Raw genomic sequence first — 21,109 nt, 5'->3', positions numbered from 1 at the left:
ACACCAGGTGTTGGCAAAGTTTTTCTTTAAATGACCAGAGAGTAAATATTTTAGGCTTTGAGGGGCAAACAGTGTCTTTATTATAACGGTTTAATTCTGCTGCTGTTGTGGGAAAGCAGCCATAGTTATCACCAAAGCTAATGGGGATAGCATTGTTCCAAGAAAAGTTTATTTACAGAGGCAAGCAGCAGGCTGGGATTTGGCCTGCAGGCTATAGTTTGCCAATCCCTGGTTTATATTAATCCCTTCATTTTACAGGGGTGAAGGAACAGGCTCAGCAAGTTTGGATGACTTACACAAGGTCCCATAATTAGTCAGTGACAGAGATAGAACTCTAGGTTTCTTGGCTCCTAGTAACCTTTTCACTGTTTCCTCATGCAGGTAGGCTAGGGGACGAGAAAATAAATGAACATTTATTGAGTGCCAGTAAGCACTTTATTAAGCACATGACACTTATTTAATCCTCACTATAATTCTCTCAGGTAGGTGGTATTGGCTCCTATTTCGCAGATGAAGAAATAGGATTAAAAAGATGATATAACTTGCCAGAGATCAGTCAGTAAGTGGTAGAGGTGAGATTTCACCTGGTCTGTCTGACTCCCAAATTCTATAATAGTAGGATGCTTCTCTAAACCTTGATTTCACTGTTTTGTAAACATATATTTCTTTGTTTCTCTTTTGCCATATTTGTTTTTTCCTCTCTAGCTGTCTCTTTTCAAGAAATGCTTGGTTTATTAATATTGTATGTTAAATATCCAACAGGTAGCACTAACTATATAAATATTAGTTTCTTTCCTCATCCAACTTCTCGTTCAGGCAGCTATTCAGCTTGTTTTGTACTAAACTTTATTTTTAATAAAGTTTTTATTTTGGAGTAATTTTAGATTACAGAGAAGTTGCAAATATAGTACAGAGAGCTCCTGTACACCCCTCACCCAGTTTTAGATTCCCCTAATGTATGCCCTGTGGGACGTTTGTCAAAACTAAAGTCTTCATTGGCACAATATTATTAATTAAACTCCAGACATTATTCATATTTCACCAGATTTTCCATTTACGTCCTTTTTCAATTCCTTTGTCCAATCCAGAATACCACGTTACATTTAGTTGTCATGTCTCCTTAGTGTCCGCTGGTCTATGGCAGTTTCTCAGTTTTTCCTTGTCTTTCATGACCTTGACAGTTTGAAGGAGTACTGGTCAGGTATTTTGTAGAATGTCCCTCCAACTGACATTGTTTGACGTATTACTCATAACTAGCCTGGAGTAATGGGTTTTCAAAAAGATTACCACAGAGGTGAAATGTACCTCTTGTCACTTATATGTGGATACGTGATTTCCATATGTTATCACTAGTGATATTAACTAATCTGTAGAAGTGTGCACAGATCGTAAGTTTAATACTCAGTGAATTATCATAACATGAACATACCCATTGTAACACCCCCCAGGTCAAGTAGAATAATTATCTGTACCTAGAATCTTCCTTTTTTTCAGAGGTAACCACTCTCCTGATTGCTAAGGTCACTAAGTAGTTTTCTCTTTTTGAACTTTAGATAAATTGCATGAGTAACTGTATTTTGTGTGAATTATTTCCATTTTGTTTGTGAGATTCAGCTGTGTTGTCTGTAACACTAGTTTGTTCATTTTTATTGCAGTATAGTACTTCGTTATATGAGTAGACCACAATTCATGTTGATGGATTTGGGGGTTATTTCTAGTTTTGGGCTATTACAAATAATGCCAGTGTAAAAAAGAAATTGTAAATAGTACAAATGTAAATCATTTTTGATGTTTATATGTATGCATTTTTTTCGGGTAGATATCTAGGATTGAGTTTACTGGGTTGTAGACTGTGCTTATATTAAACTTCAAAAGATACTGTTAATTTTCCAAAATGATTTTACCATGTTACATTCCTACCAGCACTTTAGTGTTGTCATTTGATATTTGTTGTGATTTCTTCTGTGGTCTAGTATATAATCTGCCTTGGTAAATGTTCCATGTATACTTGAAAAGAATGTATAGTCTGCCATTGTTGGATTCAGTACTATATATGTAATTAGGCAAAAATTGTTAATCTCGTTCAAATACTATGCACTCTTACTAATTTTTTTGGCTACTCATTTTATTAGTTACTGAGAGAGGTATGTTAAACTTTCTCACTGTGGTAGACAGAATTCTGAGATCCTAAGATTCCCACACCTGCTGTATATACATGGTGTTATAATAGATTCCTTGAATGGGAGTGGCACTGTGGGTATATTGATTTCAGTCCTGTGATTACGTCATATTATATGTCGAAGCTGAAGGGGGTTTGCAAATGTAATTAAATCCCCAAATTAGTAGATTTGAGTTAATCATTCATCAAAAGGGAAATTATCCTGAGTGGGCCTGACCTAATCAGGTGAGTCCTAAAAGAAAGTGGGTCCTGCCAGAAGTCAAAGAGATTTGAAGCTTGGATATCTCTCCTTTTGGCCTTAAATAAACAAATGGGCGTGTTGTGCAGAGGGACAACCAGTGAGCTTGGAAGAGGACCCCAGCATAAGATGCATGAGATGAGATAGCAGCCCCAGTTGACACCGTGATTTCAGCCTGTGGGACCCGAGCAGAGTACCCAATTCAGTCATGCCCAGACTTCTGACCTACAGAAACTATGAAATAACAAGTGTTTTAAGCTGCAAATGTTGTGGCAATAGACAACTAATATACACACTATAATTGTAGATAGATCTTTTTTTCCATTAGTTCTTTATTTCAAAAATACATATTGAAGCTGTTATTAGGTATACAAAATTAGAATTATAATATCCATGTAGTAAGTTTAACCTTTTTTACTGTTACAAAAAAGTCTGTCATTCCCTCTAATAATACTCTTTGCCCTAATATCTATTTTGTGTGATTTTAGTAGCTCTTCTAGATTTCTTTTCTGTATCTACATTTTTAAGATGTGCCTCTAGTATATTATTGTGTTTTGGTTTTTATCTGATGTCGGTCTCTCTTTTAACTATATTAGTCTATTTATATTTTATGTAATTACTAATATATCTGAGTTTAAATATACCATGTTTCTGTTTATTTTTGTCACTTGAGCAGGTGTTCCTTTTTTGCATTCTTAATTATCTTTTATTCTGTATCCCTCCTTTCTTTAAATTAAAGTTTATTTTAAATTGGTATGTTTACCACTTCTTGGATAATGAAAGAACCTTAGAATATTTTAATTTTAATTACCTCCCCTCCTGCCTTTTGTGTTATAGTTTTTGTGGTTTTAATTTTCAGTATATTTTCTACCCCGAAAATGGCAGATTTTGCCTAATTATCTCATATATTCAATATTATTTTAGATTTATCTTTTCTGGTTGCTTTTTATTTCCTATATCTTCATGCTTCCATCTGGGATCATTTTTCATCTTCACTTTTGAAGTATATACTCACTGGATATAGAATTCTAGACAGCAGTTATTTTTTTCAGCTCTTCAAAGATACAGTTCTTCTGGTTTCAATTGTTTCTGTTGAAAATTTAGGTGTCATTCTTATGTGGTTTTTCCCCTTCTCTGGCTGCTTTTAAGAATTTCTCTTTTAAAAAAAATTTTCTTTTTGTCTTTGATTTTCAGTAGTTTTGCAATGATGTGTGTAGATATGATTGTCTTTGTAATTATTCTTCATGGAATTTATAGTGCTGGAATCTATGGTTTGATGTTTTCATTAGTTTTGGAAAATTCTCTCAGTCCCGTGACACTGCTGAAAGCATTGCTCAGCTCCTCAGCCTCTCAGCCTCATGTTTCCTTTCAGAATTGGCAATTGCCTCAAAGACAAGGTGGCTCCCAAGGCTGTCTAACCTCTCAGTTTCTTCTGGACCCCTCACCCCTGCCATTTCTCACCTTCACTGAGGTTCTCCAAAAGCCTTAAAACCAATTTTCTATCGTTCAGTTTTTCTAGTTCTAATCAAGAGGTTTGGTCTAACAACCTAGTTGGCCATTGCTAGAAATAAATCTCTTGTTGTTTGTAATCCTTTCTGCTATTTAAAGCAAGAATATATGGCAGGCTTACAAACGCGCAAAATTGAATTCAAGTTAATGGCTTCCTCACAGCATGAACCCACACCTATGTCCTACATTTCCCATTTAGAGACTACGTTAAGGCTCTTGAACAATGTCAGTTTAGAAAATTTCTGGGGATTTTTTTTTTTAATAGAGAAGTATGAGTATATTAGATTAAGAAAAGTGAGATATGCCAAAATGTCTGAAAAAATTATTGTGGATTTCATTGGTGCGTACCTTTCCGTATTTTACTCAGTGCCAGTGTTTTCCCTGTTCAGAAGAAACTGAGGAATTTGCTTGCTCAGTGGTTCAAATGTCAGAGCAAATCTAAAGTGATAACATGTTTCTCTGAATTTTCAATTCATTTCCCTATATTTCAGCAATGCATTTTGGACAGAATTCACTTGCTCGTCAAGGTTGTTTCTTTGGTTGGCACAAAAACCGTATTTTGTCTTAGATTTAAGGCTTATTGTTTTTTCATAATTTGCTATTTTGTGTATTTGCAGAGGGTGCTCGAGAGGAAGACCTAGATGCTGTGGAAGCTCAGATTGGTTGCAAGCTTCCTGATGATTATCGATGTTCCTATCGTATCCACAATGGGCAGAAGTTAGTGGTTCCCGGGTAAGATGTTTGCTATTTTGACTATTTTTGATGATACAGTTATGTTCTGGAATGAAAATAAATTATAGTTACTCTTAACAGATTAAAGGAGTATAGGAATTCCCTCTTCTTCCTTGTAGCAATCCATAAGACAAAATCTATAGCTTGAACTTAATTTAACAAAATATGTCTCATAAAAACATTTTAATCAACATATCCTTAAAGTTAAAATGAAGTCTGGTTGGGTGTGGGGCCTATGAGACGTAGGGGAGATGTGTGTATGAGTATATCTTAAGTAAAACTATTTGGAATCCTTTAACTGTTTATCCTGTTATAGGCCAGATAATTTGTTTTCGGGAGCCTGATGCAAATTCTATGTACTATACATGTAAAAAGCAGTGCTTGTTCAGAGCTGCATATACTAAACTAAAGAAAGTATAGTTTTGTCCTATTCAAGCATAGCCTATAATTAAATGGCCTATTTTAAACTTACTTCTGAAAGATGAAGTATTCACTGTGGAACCCTTCAGGAAAAGCAGACCACGCAGTAGCTGTCAAATTCACTCACAATTTTAAAAACTATATGCTTTGAATGTGTCTACTCCTTTTGTTCTTTTATGAAATTAAGCTATTTCAGAGACATTGCATTTGTGAAATGCTAATAAGAACCTAGGGAAAACTTTGCATTGTTCTTATTGGAACTTGGTATCTCTGTGTATGTGAGGAATCCTATAAGGTTCCATTACCATTTCAGATCAGGTCTCAGTGAATACAGGGAATCTTGGAAGTGATCATACTGAGTTTACAAGGTAGTATTCAGAAATCAAATACTGGGCAGATAGGACAAGATAAGCCTAAGTTATTGGCTTTTTTTCCCTAGCCTATTTTCCTATCAAACTGAAATTTGACAAAATTGAAAAGTTAACCACATTTCAAGAGCAAGCAAGAGAGAACTTTATTAAAAGAGTTGCCCAGAATTGACATGACAAACAGGTCATGATTTTTAACACAGGAATTTTTATCTAGTCACAGTCCAAACAGTGAGACTTAATACAAGAATATCACCAAGGACCCACACCTGCTTTGTTCTCATGCACATGCAGTGAGATGAGTTTAGGTCCCACATGCCCTAAGTTTATAAAAGTTTAGACAAAGTTTAGGCTAATTAACATTTATACTGTCTGATAAGATAGAGTAAGCCAAAGGTTGTATCACAATAAAGGTATCAGAATTTACCCTTAAACATTAGTCATACATACATACATACGTAGTAAAACACCAGCAAATCAGCTTATGGCAAGATGGATTCTTGAAAGCAAAAAGCTATTTTTCTTTGAAAAAAGCTGACATTTAGACATTTTAGACGTTCGGGCTTTAATTTAAATCACAATTTTTCTACTCGAGTTTGAATTTAATATATAGACAATGTTGTGTTTTTGGCATTCCCAGTTTGGAATCAACATGTTAATCAGTTCCTATAAAGTTGTTAATGTGAAATTATTATTCATCAAAAAGATAAAGCACAGCTGTTTGTTTGGCACTGCAATTGATTAAATTTTTGAGTCTGTATTCTCAGGTTGTTGGGAAGTATGGCGCTGTCTAATCACTATCGTTCTGAGGATCTGTTAGATGTCGATACAGCTGCTGGAGGCTTCCAGCAGAGACAGGGCCTGAAATACTGTCTCCCTTTAACTTTTTGCATACATACTGGTTTGAGTCAGTACATAGCAGTGGAAGCTGCGGAGGGCCGAAACAAAAATGAAGTTTTCTACCAATGTCCAGTAAGTAGGAAGTGTGTTTAAATGTGGCTTTAAGATGTGTTCTGATGAGTGTCTACATGTGTGTGTTAGGAATTTTCAGGGTTGTAGAATGGGTGTAGAGCATTATGCTATTTAATTATAGACCCATCTAATTAGAGGGCTAATATTCTAACATAATGGCATGGAATGCCAAAAGAAAATTTTACCAATGGACAGACAATTTAAACTATTGAACATAAGAGGGAAAGCTATGCTTTATGTTAAGGCATTTTAAGTTTAAGGAAAATTAATGGGCTTTTTGTTGAAGTAATTGTAATATACATTTCTGACTTCAAAATTTTAGCTTTTGAACTTCATTTGATTCAAGTTCTGAGTGCAGTAGGAACTTTTTAAACTCTTCAGTAGGTATTTGAGTTGTTGAAAAATATAGATCCTTTTTAGGAGGCATTTGTTATGATTAAATGTAATCGGAAATACAGCATTTGATTTCAGTCTTATTCCTCAGTTCTCGGTAATTTCTCAGTTGCAGAAGTTCTGCCTTCATTTTTGCCTAGCTATGCACTTTTAAAAAAGGAATTTAAAGTAGAAAATATTTTTCATAGTTAGCTGAGAGTTATGCCTCCATATAACATTTAAAATATTTCAAGAGCTTTAATAGCTTTTAATTTTTTTCTAAGCATTTTCATATCTTTTATCTCATTTTTGACTTGATACCTCTGTTAGGTTGTGGGATGATGGCTTAGTCTCTTTATTTACTGATAAAACTGTGTAACCTAAAATTGTTCAGGTCTCTTCACTTAATCCAAATCTCTTTCTTCTAGGATAATTGGCCATATTTCTTCTCACCTTAACTTCCTAATTCTTTTTCTGAAGGACAGTTTTTTAGTTCATTGTAACAGTAATAGTATATAAGCATTTAAATGTTACTGAGAGGTGCCAGACACTCTTCTAAGGACTTCGTAGAAAGAACCTAAATGTAGAAATCATAAGAGCAGGAATTGCAAAGTATGAGGAATGTCCAAGCACTTGTTATTTTTATCTGTTTTTCCTTGTGTCCAGGGAAGAATATAGATAATGAACAATGAGATATTAAGTTAAATGTATTTTTCTCAATTATAATCTTTTTCTCACCCAGGACCAAATGGCTCGGAATCCAGCTGCTATTGACATGTTTATCATAGGTAAGAGGAAAAAAAATCTTCTTTTCCCTTCTTCCTGGTCAAAAAAATTAAGTTGGTAGCAACTTTTCAGTTACTTGATCACCTGGCAATTTTATACTTGTATTTCTTCAGCCTTGCAGGTTTATAAAGTACTCTGTCTAGGCTCTCATTAGCATAGCATGGTTTCTATTTGGAAAAAATCCATGCGCTATACACACTTATACTCTTAGGACTCTGCTATAGAACAGTGAAATGTATAGAACTGCTGTGAGTAAGTCTATAGTTCTTTTACACGCACATGCATTTTCTATCAATCATATTAATACATACAGATAAAGATATATAAAACTACTTCATAATTTTTTTCTTGGTGCCAATACCATAGTAAAATACCGATAAGTCACACTAGAGACCTCAAACAGGAAACTTCAGAGACCAATACCATAGTAAAATACCGATAAGTCACACTAGAGACCTCAAACAGGAAACTTCAGAGACCAGTATAAACTGGGCTTTATAAATTCCTTGGTACAGCAAGTTTGTCTTGGCCTCAAAAGGGTTTTTCTCATAGGATTCGAGAACAGTTCAATTTGTATGCAGGTGCAGTTTACCCCTTGCTATTCATCCAATCTTGCTTTGCTTAGATTTTGCTCACTTAAGTGAAGCTTCCTGACTATCCATTTTGCTTTTTAAAGGCATTCTTGCACATATTAAACATATACTATTAGTAAAGGGACCTTGCAGGCTAAAGCATCTGTATTTAATTATTTTTCCTAATTGGAAGCATGAACAGAGTATAAATCTCCATTTGTTCCATACTGTGGCACATTCTAGGTTTGTGGCATATTTCACAATATCAAGAAGCTCTCACCCCTATGTAGTAAGTTGTAAAGAGCTTTTACACTTAGCCCATAGGTTTCAGCTCACACTGATAGATGTGGTCTGTGGTTTCTAAGTTAACCACCCACTAGGGTGATGCCCCTGCTCGTTGCCCTCTTTGGCATCTTTGCACAGCACATGCTTTGAGATGATTATTATGGCTCCAGTGCAGTGGTGCTTTTCAGATGATAAACCAAATGCTGCCTGAGCTCTACAGTAAGTTGCCTGCTAGGCTCTGAGTTTCTTACTCTTAGTTTGATGCTGTTCTGGCATGATGTGAAAGACCTGACCACTACAGCAGAGCACTGAGGTTTGATAATAATATTCTAGTAGTCGGAATTACTTCTAGAATAAGAGAGCAGAATAAAAAATTTGAGACGCGCCGAGAAGAGACAAGGTAGGATGTCAGTGCCGAGAGGGAAGATGAGAAAGCAGCTTTCTTTAAGCTACCCTGATAAAACCCCGATACTGTCAAAGAAACTCCAAGATACGTGCTTACTTTAAAAGATAAACTACCTTATAACATGTAAATTACATCTTGATTCAACTAAATTTGGCTTTCTTGGAATTTTGGTAAAACATAAGGTGGAATCTCTTGGTGTTCAGTGCATTGTTAATAGATATTTAAGAAAACTAGATTCTATGTTTGGATAAATTTAGTAGTGAGGGCTGCATTGGAAATTCTGTCTACATTTTAAAGAACATCCTTTGGTATGTATGTATTATAATAAATTTACGTTGAAATACACTATGTCAATGTTTATGTAAACCATAAGAAATTTATTTTTCTTATAAAATATTTTAATTCATAAAAATATACTAAATGAGTTTTTAAAAAAACTACAAGAAAATTACTAGTTCTCAAAACATAAAATTGTACTTTCTATGAATTTTAATGATATTATTCATGTCATTAAAGATAGACTCCTTAATATCTTGCTCAAAGTAGACAGATGATCACTGATTATTTGAATACAATATCATTTAATAAATAAGGGGTGTAGTTTACCTTCTCAATTGATGCCTTTAAGATTTTAAAGCTATATACCCTCAGACGCAAATCTAAATTGTATCTTCTATCATTCCTAAAATAGGATATTAAGTAAATACTATAAATTTAGCATCTAACATTTCACGTGGAAGACTATAGGAACTGTTAATAGAAACAAAATTACAAAGAAATTCATTGGACAGCACTGATTAAGGGACTAATATATGCTAGGCACTGAGATGTGTAAATAAAGGGGTCTCAGAAAGCTATATTGTAGTACCTAGAAGGAGCAAACAATTTATATAAATGCTGATTATTGATCCAATCACTAGATCACGAATGTATGGTCTAGACTGGACTGTTTCAGTCATTCTTTACTGCTTCAAGATGGTCACAGAGAATATGGAGGACTGCTGTGCATTTGAATCTGTAGTAGTGCAACTAGACTCCTTTGGGGTTGTCCTAACAGCCAGAACTCCACAGTGCCATATCCCTGAGATGTCCACACTGAGCATGAGTCAGGATGTACCCTGATTGACTGAAGATAGGTGCTGATATTTTTCCTGTAGTTTCTTCTTAGACATAGCTGTATCTCCTTTGTTCAAGAAATTATAAACAAAAGGCTTTCATTTTTATACCAGAACAAATTAAAGTTTAAAGTCTATTATTTAATTATAAGTGTAAAACTTAGTTCAAAGGTAATTGGGAATAAGATGGATAGAATTGAAACTAGGAATTGACCTAACAAAGGACTAGTGGAATTATATCTATAAATGTTTCTAGTTTTGATATCACATCTTAAGCATAAAGAAATTATAATTATTTCCTTGTTTCCTGGTTGATTTTATAAAAACTATTTGTCCGTCCTTTTTTTTTTTCCCCCCCTTTCCTGGTTTACAGGTGCTACTTTTACTGACTGGTTTACTTCTTATGTCAACAATGTTGTATCAGGTGGCTTCCCTATCATCAGAGACCAAATTTTCAGGTATATTTATTTCACTTAGGGCTTTTTGGTTCGGAATAATTATAATCAGCAAAAACCTTCACTTACAGATCATGAATGCAGTTTCCCAGGAAGGTTAATAACAGAACCTCTCATAAATGTAAATCGATTTTATTCTCACTTTAAAACCAAAACATCCAAACATTTGAACAGCCAATATTTTTCTTATCTTGATGAATCAAGAGAAAAAACTGATTTTGATTTTTAATTTAAAGATTATGGCTTTATAGTAGTTGTATAGTTTATTTTGGAGGGGGGTGGAAATAAAGATGTTTGCCAGTTCGTAGGTATTATGAATTGCAAGTCATTAACTGTTGACTCCTAGCAAATATTACTTATTATCTCTAAATGGAACATCTACATATTATATATATTATTAGAGGTAGTATTGGTTTATAGCATGGTTGGCAGAAATTGATAGACTAAGTATGCATTACAGGCCCGTAGAATAACATACTAACACATTTTTATTGTCAGAGCCACTGTTTATAGGGTATAGCTGGGTTTTCAGATGTCTCAAAGGTTTCCTTAGCTCTGAAAATGGAGATAAGCTCTTTTTAGTTTCCAGCCTAGTTACTGATCCAGTGTTGAACCACTGATCGTTGAACCTTGACTGCTGTCATTACTGATCTGGAGTCTTCAGGGCTTTTTGATTCATTTGTAATTCTGGTTTTCTTCTAAGTTTAATAGGACTATACCTTTAAGGTCACAAATATGATTTAAATTTTCAATCTTAAAGTGAAGTATCAGCTATTTTGCATTGTATCTTTAAACCTTCTATCTTATAGAATTGAGGTTCGTTGACTAAAAACTGTTTAATTTTTAAAATTACCTAGGTATGTTCATGATCCAGAGTGTGTAGCAACAACCGGGGATATTACAGTTTCTGTTTCCACATCGTTTCTGCCAGAACTTAGCTCTGTACATCCACCTCACTATTTCTTCACATATCGAATCAGGTGAGAATTTGAAACGGGTCACCTTTCAGTTAATAGTGGGATATATCCTATGGATGCATTGTTATTATCCCATTTGACATGATACATAAAACATATTTTGAAAGACAGTTTCTTGCTGAAGTATGGAAGAAGGTGGATAACAAAATTTTTTATGATATAGTGTTTGGAAAGTACCTTGAGTTTATATTAACCTCTAAATTATTTAAGTTATTGCCTATAAATATAAGTATTGTGCCAGGTACTTTGCAAGGTGGACTACTAAATTGTAATCATGAAAGATCAAAATTACAGTTGTAGTGCTTTCTAGAACCTATCAAATTCCCCAAGTTAAAGCCATGCTTTTAAAATTTCATCTGGCTTCTCTATATTCAGTTAAAAGTCCAATAAATATTTATTGAGTGCTGCCCATATATCAGACACAGTGTTAAGCACTGGATTTGGTTAAATAAATAACAAATATTAAATTCACTTTAATTAGAAGTACTCTGTGCTGTGACATAAAGACAACTCATTGCTCTAAAGGACTAAAGATACTTTGTTTTTAGATATATTTTTATATATTTATGATGTTAAATATAGTATTTTAAGAATACATATACATATATGTATACATACTAGAAATATTTTCATAAAATATAACTTACCAGGAACATCCTAGGATTTTGTTATTTTATATAGCCTTTGATATGTCTAGTTACACTTTGATATGTCTATTTAATTTAGATCCTAGGACTAATTTAGAGCCTAGGACTGAGATATGCTTAAAATAGTTATACCAGCATACACTTATAGGGAACTCAAAATGAAAATAAGAGACAGAAGATTCCCAGAGGAAGAGGGGAAATAATAGTATTGGGAAGCAAAGTTAAGGTGTAATCCCAGTAACTGAATAGTGACATTTTGCTTTGAGCTTTCTAGAAGCTAATGGAAAAAAAGGGAAATGGGTTGCATAGCTTAGTAGTGAGAAAAGACTGTCAGTTTTTTAAAACAAGTTTTTCATGGCACTATATTCTAGAAGGTGTTTCCCACACTGATCTTTGTTTAAACAGCAAATGTTTGTTGCCAGCATTGTCTTTGAAAATATTTATGTTGCCCTTTCTATTGTAGTTCCTCACTGAAAGTCAGATACATAAATTAGTGGAAGCATTTCTGTGGGGGAGTCAAGCTAATCAGGCCAGTGTCTTTGAAAACTTCCATAAATAGATGATTAACACAAACTTTGGATTGGGTTTCCTAATTTCCTTTGGAAATTCCTTTCAAGGTCCTACCCAAATACTGTCACTCTTAAAAGAAACAAAAAAAGGGCCTGATTTGTGTGTCTGCCACTTCCTTCCCTTATCTAGGATCGAAATGTCAAAGGATGCACTTCCTGAGAAGGCTTGTCAGTTGGACAGTCGCTATTGGAGAATAACAAATGCTAAAGGTGATGTAGAAGAAGTTCAAGGACCTGGAGTAGTTGGTATGTAACGCAGCATTTGGGTTTATATATCAGTTGCTTCTAAGAGATTTTGGAGAGCATGTATGTGATACACAGCTTGGAAAATACATGATGTAGTTAGCGGATAAGACCGCATCTTTTTAATAGCCGAGTTTACAATGTGAAAGTTATCATAGATTCTGGACTTCTGACTATAATACTTTGCTTCATAAATATAATTTGTAGAGATCATTATACTATCAGTTTAGTACCTTAAACATAACTTTTCTAAAATTATAGCAGACTCAGTTATTCAGGGATTGAGTTTCCATTCTGTGGATCACTTGAGTTCTTTGCTTTTTCTTATTTTTTTAGCTGGATAATTACTCGTTATCCTATTTTGTAGGGTTACAGGGTATAGGGCAGAAAGAGAAATATTGGTCATCTTTTTTGAAATATGAGGGAAATGTTAAAATTAATAGCACAGATTTTTGTTGTGTTTGGATTTCGGTCATCTCTAGCTTGATTTCCATTGGCATTTTGCTTTTTAAAATTTATGATCATCTTATGTTTCTAAACTCTTCCTTAGATTCTTTAGATTTTGTATTTGTTCTTCAGGAAAATAACATTTAAGCTATGTACTTGTTATCAGTTCTCTAAGCGTATCCAGAATTCAGTTTAAATTAAAGTTGTTCTAATTCATTGCCACAAATAAATTCATATTCTACATGTTTATTTAAGGAATTTTTCCTGAATTTATGTGGGGATCTCTAGTGCTAAGGAATCGAATTAAAGCTGTCATTCTTTTTCAGTCATTTGGTCCATTGGAGTAAGACCTCTCCCTTGTGACTGCCATTTTGTCTGGGCTAAATGCTTAAGATGTATCCTCAGAGTTTTATGTTTTAGTCTCTTGCTACTTTAAACATTTAGATTATCCTTATTTCTGTTTAGTATCTGTGACACTTTTTATTACCCATCTTAAAGATGGTGTCTAAAATGCCTCAAAGCATTTTGAAAAAGAAAATACTCCTTTTTTTTGTTTTGTTTCATTCTACTAGATATCCCCCATCCCGCCACACACACCATAGAGAATTGGGGGATTACAAAAAAAAAAACATCGAAATACTCACTCATAATCCCGTCATTGTTACTATTTTGTTGTATTTCCTTTTAGATTTTCTTTCTAATTGTGCATTTACTTAAACATAGTCTACATAATCCCATAGAAGACATATCTTATTAGCTGTGATGAAGAACTGAATTTTATTCTTTGGCTTATTGTTACTGTTTTCTCTGCAGGTGAATTTCCAATCATCAGCCCTGGTCGGGTATATGAATATACAAGTTGTACCACATTCTCTACAACATCAGGATATATGGAAGGCTATTATACTTTCCACTTTCTTTACTTTAAAGACAAGATCTTTAATGTCGCCATTCCCCGATTCCATATGGCATGTCCGACATTCAGGGTGTCTATAGCTCGATTGGTAGGTTAAATTTTCCTCTGGTGCTGATTTACATGACTTTGTAGAATTCACTCCACAGAGGGTCTTTGTTGATTAGCCAGACAAATAGTTTATAAGTTGTGTTCCAGAAAAAAATAGAAATTTTGAGGGAAGTATCATGGGGAGGGGTGGGATGTGTGAATATGTTGGGGGAGGTGGACAGTAAGTAAGCTAGGCTCCATACTCTTCAATCAGAGTAATTCTGTTATCTTCTTTATCGTTGTTTTTGTTTGTTAGTTTTTTTTAATAGACTTTATTTTTAAGAGCAGTTCTAGATTCACAGCAAAATTGAGCAGAAGGTACAGAAATTTCCCATACACCCTCTGCCCCCACATAACATCTCCCACCAGAGAGGTACCATTATTACAACTGATGAGCCTGCTGACACATCATTATCACCCAGAGGCAATCGTTTACATCAGGGTTCACTCTTGGTGTTGTCCATTCTATGGCTTTGGACAAATGTATACTGACATGGAGCCACCGTTATAGTATCATGTAGTTATTGGTTTTAAAGGTTCAGCCTCTTTTCCACTGTTTCCAGAAATACTTCTGTCACTTAATGAGAAACGCCACACTAGGCCAATTAGAATCTGCTTTATTTTATTTCATTAAGACTGGGAAAACAATTTCTTACAGTGTTTTTGCTAAAACTCCCAATTTTGTAAAATAATACAAATAACCTATAGAAATCATTGCGAAGAGGATTTAATGGGTAGACTTATACTTTTAATAGTCCTTTGGAATCATTTCCTAAGTCAACTAGATATGTTTTTTAAATCTCATTTTAGAGTTACCTTATTACAGGTACAGCAGTAACCCCAATCTTGTGGGCTATAAAATGATTAGAGAAAATTATGAAGCTCCAATTATAAAATAGGAATAAAATATGAATTGTATACCCAAAATGTAATTGAGTTATAGGTATCAAATGTTCACAAAAAGCCCTCTGGCTCCTGGGATGACCCTGATGGGTGGGTCTAAAATAAGACTGGGCAGATGGACATATTAATCTGACCCAGAGTTGACACATTCCCAACTCCAGTTTGGAGAAAGAAAGATGATGATGAGACTTTAGGCCGTTATACCTGTGACATGTCTGGTGATAACCGTCTACAGTCTGGGTTTGGAAGTTAGGGTTAGCTTCCCTCCCAGTGAAGGAATGCTTTCTACTGTATATTTCCAGTACGGAGAATTTGCTACTTCCTGTAAGTCTTCCATTTTTGACTAGCCCAGTTTCTGTATGAGATTGGTATCATTCTTAAATGTTTGATGCCATTTATCAGTGTAGTCATCTGGGGCTGGAGTTCTCTTTGTGGAAAAGTTTTGAAATATGAGTAATTTCTTTAATATTTATATTTTCTGTTTGTTGTTTCACTTTTGGTAATTTGTGTCTTTCAAGAAATTTGTCCATTTGTCTAAATGTTGAATTTATTGGCATAAAGTTATTCACAATATTCCTTTAATAATCCTTTTAATGGCTACAAGAGCTATAGTCATATGTACTCGTTTGTTCTTAATATTGGTAATGTATATCATCTCTTGCTCTTTAGTTTAGCTAGGGGGTTATCACTTTTATTGATCATTTAAAGGAACAACTTTTGGTTTTGCTGATTATTGTTTGCTCATTTTCTATTTTCATTGATTTTTGCAGTTACCTTTATTTCTATCGTACTTACTTTGGCTTTAATTTGCTGCTTTTTCTAACTTCTTAAAAAGAAGGTTAGATTATTGATTTTATACCTTTTTTCTCTCAGCTCTGTTTTAGCTCCGTTTCATAAATTTTGATGTTTTTATTAATATTTAGTTCAGAATATTCTCCAATTATCTTTATAATTTAATTTTGATATATGATTTTTCTAGAAATGTCTTAATTTCCAAACAGTCAGAGATTTTCCAGTTATCTTTTGGTTATTGATTTCTAATTTTGTTATGGTTAGAGAACTCGCTGTATATAATTTTCAATCCTTTTAAATGTTTTATGGCCCAGAATTATGGTTTTTCTTGATAAATAATCCCTATGTATTTGAAAAGAATGTTATTCTGATATTTGGGGGAATATTGTCCTATAAAATGACAGGTCAAACTGGTTTACTGTTTTTCAAGTCATCTATATATTTACTGATTTTTTTTTGTCTGTTCTCTGAGAGATGATTGTTGTAATACCAAATTATAATTACAGTTTTGTCTGTTTCCTTTAATTCTATCAGATTTGCTTCATGTATTTTGAAGCTCTATAATTACATGCAAATATACTGAGAATCGTGATGTCTTTTTAATGAAGTGCTTCTTTTATTATGAAATCTCTCTATCTCTGACAATATTCCTTGTCCTAAAGTTGCTGATACTCCTGACATAAAGTGTAAAGAGACGAGAGTTTGAGCAAGCAGTTGTTATTATTGGGTCAGCTCGATCCTGTTGAGGCTTGTTTTTAATGTTTGTTAGGGTGGGTATAATGTAGTCTCAAGGATAGTCATTCTCAAACTTTTCAGTCTCCTGACCCCCTTAAGCTCTTAAAAGTTATTAACAATTCCTCAGAAATTTAAAATTAAGAACTACCGTACAACCCAGCAATTCTACTTATGGATGTTTATCCAAAGAAATCAGACCCTAATTCGAAAAGATATGCACTCCTATGTTCATTGCAGCATTATTCACAATAGCCAAGATATGGGAGCAACCTAGGTGTCTGTCAATAGATGAATGGATAAAGAAGATGTGGTACATATATACAATGGAATGTTACTCAGCAATAAAAAAGAATGAAATATTGCCATTTATGACAACATGGATGGACCTGGAGGGTATTATGCTAAGTGAAATAAGTTAGATAAAAGACAAATGCTGTATGATTTCACTTATATGTGGAATCTAAACAACCAAAACAAACAAACAAACAAAACAGAAACAAACTCCTAGATACAGAGAACAAGCTGATGGTTGCCAGAGTCGTTAGGAGTGAGAGGATGAGCAAAAAAGGTGAAAGCGATTAAGAAGTACAAACTGCCAGTTATAAAATAAGTCACGGGGATGTAATGTACAGCATAGGGAATATAGTCAATAATATTGTAATAACTCTGTATGGTGACAGATGGTTACTAGACTTATTGTGGTGATCACTTCATAATGTGTATATATATATGTCCAATCACATTGTTGTATACCTGAAACTAATATAATATTGTATGTCAACTATAATTAAAAAAAGTTATGAGGACTCTAGAGAACTCTTGCTTATGTGGGTTATATTGATATTTATCATGTTAGAAATTAAAACTGAGAAGTTTTATAATATTTACTTATTACTTTTTTAAAGTTTTAAATTTTTAAATTTATAATTTTAAATTACAATAATAAACTCATTACATGTTCAACCCTCTCTTAACTGTTCTTACTTATTTAGAGTTTTAGTGTCTTCCCAACCACAGATAATAGTATAAAATCTTGACCTGCCTTGTGGAAAATGTTTTTTCTCTCTCAGGGATGAGAAATCAATAAAAATAAATGAGAATTCTGGACTTATTTTTAATCAACATGAAAGAGGCACTGGGTTTTACATTTGTGCTGTGTTGTATTTATGTCATACCTTTCCTATTTAAATATTAGTTTTTTTGATATGGGAGTTGAATTGTTTTCCTTTTGTGTTCTCTAACAATATGATTAATTAAGAGGCTTAACCCTTCATTTTGCTTATATTTTGAATGCCACTTTAAAATATCCTTTGGTTGGTCTTAAGCTTTTTCTTGGTCTAGATGGTTGGTTTGTTTTTAGACACTTTAGAGGTTTCTGCTGCTGATGTATGTCCATTCTTGTCTTTGTGTTCCTCTTTCCATCTGCTGTTTGTGTACATGTGTTTTATCTGTGATCATCAGCAGTCTCTTTAGCCACACTGATTTCTCTAACAGTATTTCTGTTTTCTTCTTTATTAAGATAATAATTATATGACCTGGATTTAATGTTTTAGAATTTTTTAAGCCTTCTCCTTTTCCCCTTTTGGACCATCTACTGAATTTTAGTCTTCTTTCTCTAGATTTAAAAAAAAATCCAAAGATAAAAGTAATAGAATATCTTCTATCCATATTTATGTATTTCTCTGGTTGGTGTTTGTGTTAAAATAAATCCCAAGTGAAAATTCCTTTGACAAATCCTGAAGGACAATACTTTTCTCTCACATTAATTTGCTCAACAAATATTTATTGAATACATACTAGGTGCTGGGGAAAATGCAGTGAACATTGCAGTCAAAATCTCTGCCTTGGAATTTGCACTGTAGTTAGAAGAGACAAAGTGTAGCAAATGAACACTACGTACTTAGGTCAGTGGTTAATATGTGCTCTCTGCATAAAAATCGGGAAAGGGGATAAGAAGTGTCCTGTTGGGTTGTTCTAATATAAAGATGTGTCAAGGAATGCCTTGGGGATACTCATGTTGAAACTTAAGTAGGGGGATTCAGGTGGATATGTGGGAGAAGGGTGTTTGTTCCAAGCAAAAGATCAGCAAGTGCAGAGGTCTTGAAGCACTCATGTGCTTGGCGTGTTTGCAGAACTGCAGGGAGGCCGGTGCGCTGGAAGACAGTGAACCGGGAGGGCAGTTGGAGGTGAGATCAGAAGGGTGGTGGGGTGCTGCTTCATCTAATGCCATAAAAGCCTTGGTGGAAGGACTTGCGGACAACCACATACTGTTTTTCGGCACTTCCCACATTACCAACTAGGACCTACTTGCTATTCAGAATGCTGTCCAATACAGCAGCTCTTCTCATTGAGCCTTCAAAAGTATGAAAGAGAAAACTGACAGCAGAGTAAGTCAAGACTTGATCAGAGACACTGCTTAAGAGGAATTGACGTTTCCAAGAGATTCAGATAAATGCATGTTTAACATCACTACTGCCCTATTCTGAGAGCCTTCAACAAGTTAATTTAAAAGTAGAGGCTACCAGTGGTTAAAATATGCTGTATCTATAGTAAGAACTCAACAGACATCTATTAGACCTCTTGTTGACAGTACATAAAACCAGTAGAGATCATACCTTATTAATGTTTTCACATCCTCTTTAAGCATATAGATGAACAGAAATGTTTCTTAATATACTAATGATAAATCAGTAAAACGTTATTTTGGGTTGTTAGTAGTGGTCTGTTTGCTACCTTGTACATGAATCATCAACTACCATGTAAAAAATAAGTACTATATTAACAAAATATACTTACCATTAAAACCACATGGAGCATTTTGAAACGTGATGGAATATACACTCTGGAATCTTGCATCAGCGTGTGCATTATGAACAGCGTGTGCTGTTTAAGTCTTTAAAAATTCATATTTGGTATGTCCAGTTATTTAGCTTCTAGATAAATGAGAATCTGCATTAAATAAGTGTAAAAACCTGATGGAAGTTCTTATCAAAAGATTGTTCTCTTTTTCAAGGAAATGGGTCCTGATGAATATGAAGAGATGGAAGAGGAAGAAGAGCAGGAGGAGGAAGAAGACGACGATGATGATTCGGCAGATATGGACGAATCTGATGAAGACGACGAGGAGGAGAGGCGGAGGAGAGTCTTCGACGTTCCCATTCGCAGACGCCGCTGCTCTCGCCTTTTTTAGCAAGCCTCTGCTGATGGAAGCACTGGAATGAATCCAGCCTGTCAAATAGATTTCTTAATGATGTAAATAACTAAATTGTTCTCAGCATATAGCAAGAAAACTAGCATGAAATATTGTTCCAGGCCCTGGGTTCTGTGCGACTCTACATTAGGAATTGGATTGTTTGGGTTTACTTTGTGGTTTTGAGGTTGAGGAGGAAATGGAAATCTTTTTTTTTTTTTTTTCCTCTTCTAGAAGTCAGTGGGGGAATAGTTCTCTAGCTAAGGAACACATTTTTTTGTTTAAAAATATTTTATACTTATAAAAATATGGAACTGGGAGGGAATTGTTTTGAATATGGATTTAAAATTTAGCAGAAATACCTACCCAAGGATAGTGAGAAACTATGTGACTGAATAATTCTGTAGAAAGACTTCTTGGAGTTGTGAGTTACTTAGAAATGAACAGAATTTGTAATTAGGCTATTCCATTTAGTGATTCCTATATATTTTGTACTCACAGGAAACTAATTGACTAAATAGCTTGAATGCTAGTTGTTTTGTCCTTTCTTAGACAATCTGTCCTTAAACTTAAAGTTTTCATCGCTACAACCTTCAATTTAAAGCCTCAATCAGTATGACCTTGACTTTGAATTTAGTCTTCAACTCTACCAACCTTGAATTTACTTTCAAGTCTTCAACACCACAACCTTGAATTTAACTTAAAGTCTTCATCACTATGACTTTTATTGTATTGTTCACAGATGCATCATTTTTGAAATGTAGTGTGTAAAAGTATGTATTGTGTTGTTTATTAACAAAGAATTCTTCACATTGTCTCGTGTAGTCTAAATTTGTAAATACTGCTTGTTTTGTTTCTCCTTTATACACTTGACTGTCTAACTTTGTGATAAGTGATATGAATTTTATGTTAATATTAAGTATGTTTTCCTGAAATACGGATTTTTTTGGTAATTATATAATTGAGAATTTGGAATGAAATCCTCCAAGTGTCAAAAACTCACATTTTAAAAACAATTTTTGGTTCTGATGCTGCATTTTGTGTAATTGCCTGTTTTCCATAAATTAACATTTAGTATAAGCCTTTCCTCTTTAGATGGATACTTGTTGGCCTGTTGCCAGAGGCCCATTCAAAGTCACTTTATGAAAAAAAAAAGTCACTATGGCTTTTAATATACCCTTACAAGGTCTCCAC

The 21,109-nt window shown here is 34.1% G+C and overlaps 1 protein-coding gene across 3 annotated transcripts in view; it reads left to right on the top strand.

Moving 5' to 3' along the window:
- Positions 1-21,109, top strand: part of FBXO3 (F-box protein 3) — a 33,252-nt gene that overhangs the window by 9,079 nt on the left and 3,064 nt on the right. For 2 of the 3 annotated variants that reach the window (XM_006908020.3, XM_025044115.1), the window contains exons 4-11: positions 4,544-4,658; positions 6,214-6,418; positions 7,533-7,578; positions 10,328-10,412; positions 11,267-11,389; positions 12,733-12,848; positions 14,106-14,296; positions 19,739-20,951. In XM_006908020.3, the coding sequence (XP_006908082.1) occupies positions 4,544-4,658; positions 6,214-6,418; positions 7,533-7,578; positions 10,328-10,412; positions 11,267-11,389; positions 12,733-12,848; positions 14,106-14,296; positions 19,739-19,915 (1,058 nt within the window). In that variant the 3' untranslated portion in view covers positions 19,916-20,951. Of the gene's footprint in view, positions 1-4,543; positions 4,659-6,213; positions 6,419-7,532; positions 7,579-10,327; positions 10,413-11,266; positions 11,390-12,732; positions 12,849-14,105; positions 14,297-19,738; positions 20,952-21,109 lie in introns of those variants that run through there. The other variant, XM_025044114.1, reaches the window with a different exon arrangement.

This window comes from Pteropus alecto, unplaced genomic scaffold, assembly GCF_000325575.1.
Source record: "Pteropus alecto unplaced genomic scaffold, ASM32557v1 scaffold71, whole genome shotgun sequence".
Taxonomy (NCBI): domain Eukaryota; kingdom Metazoa; phylum Chordata; class Mammalia; order Chiroptera; family Pteropodidae; genus Pteropus; species Pteropus alecto.
This window is presented reverse-complemented; position numbering and strand designations above follow the sequence as displayed.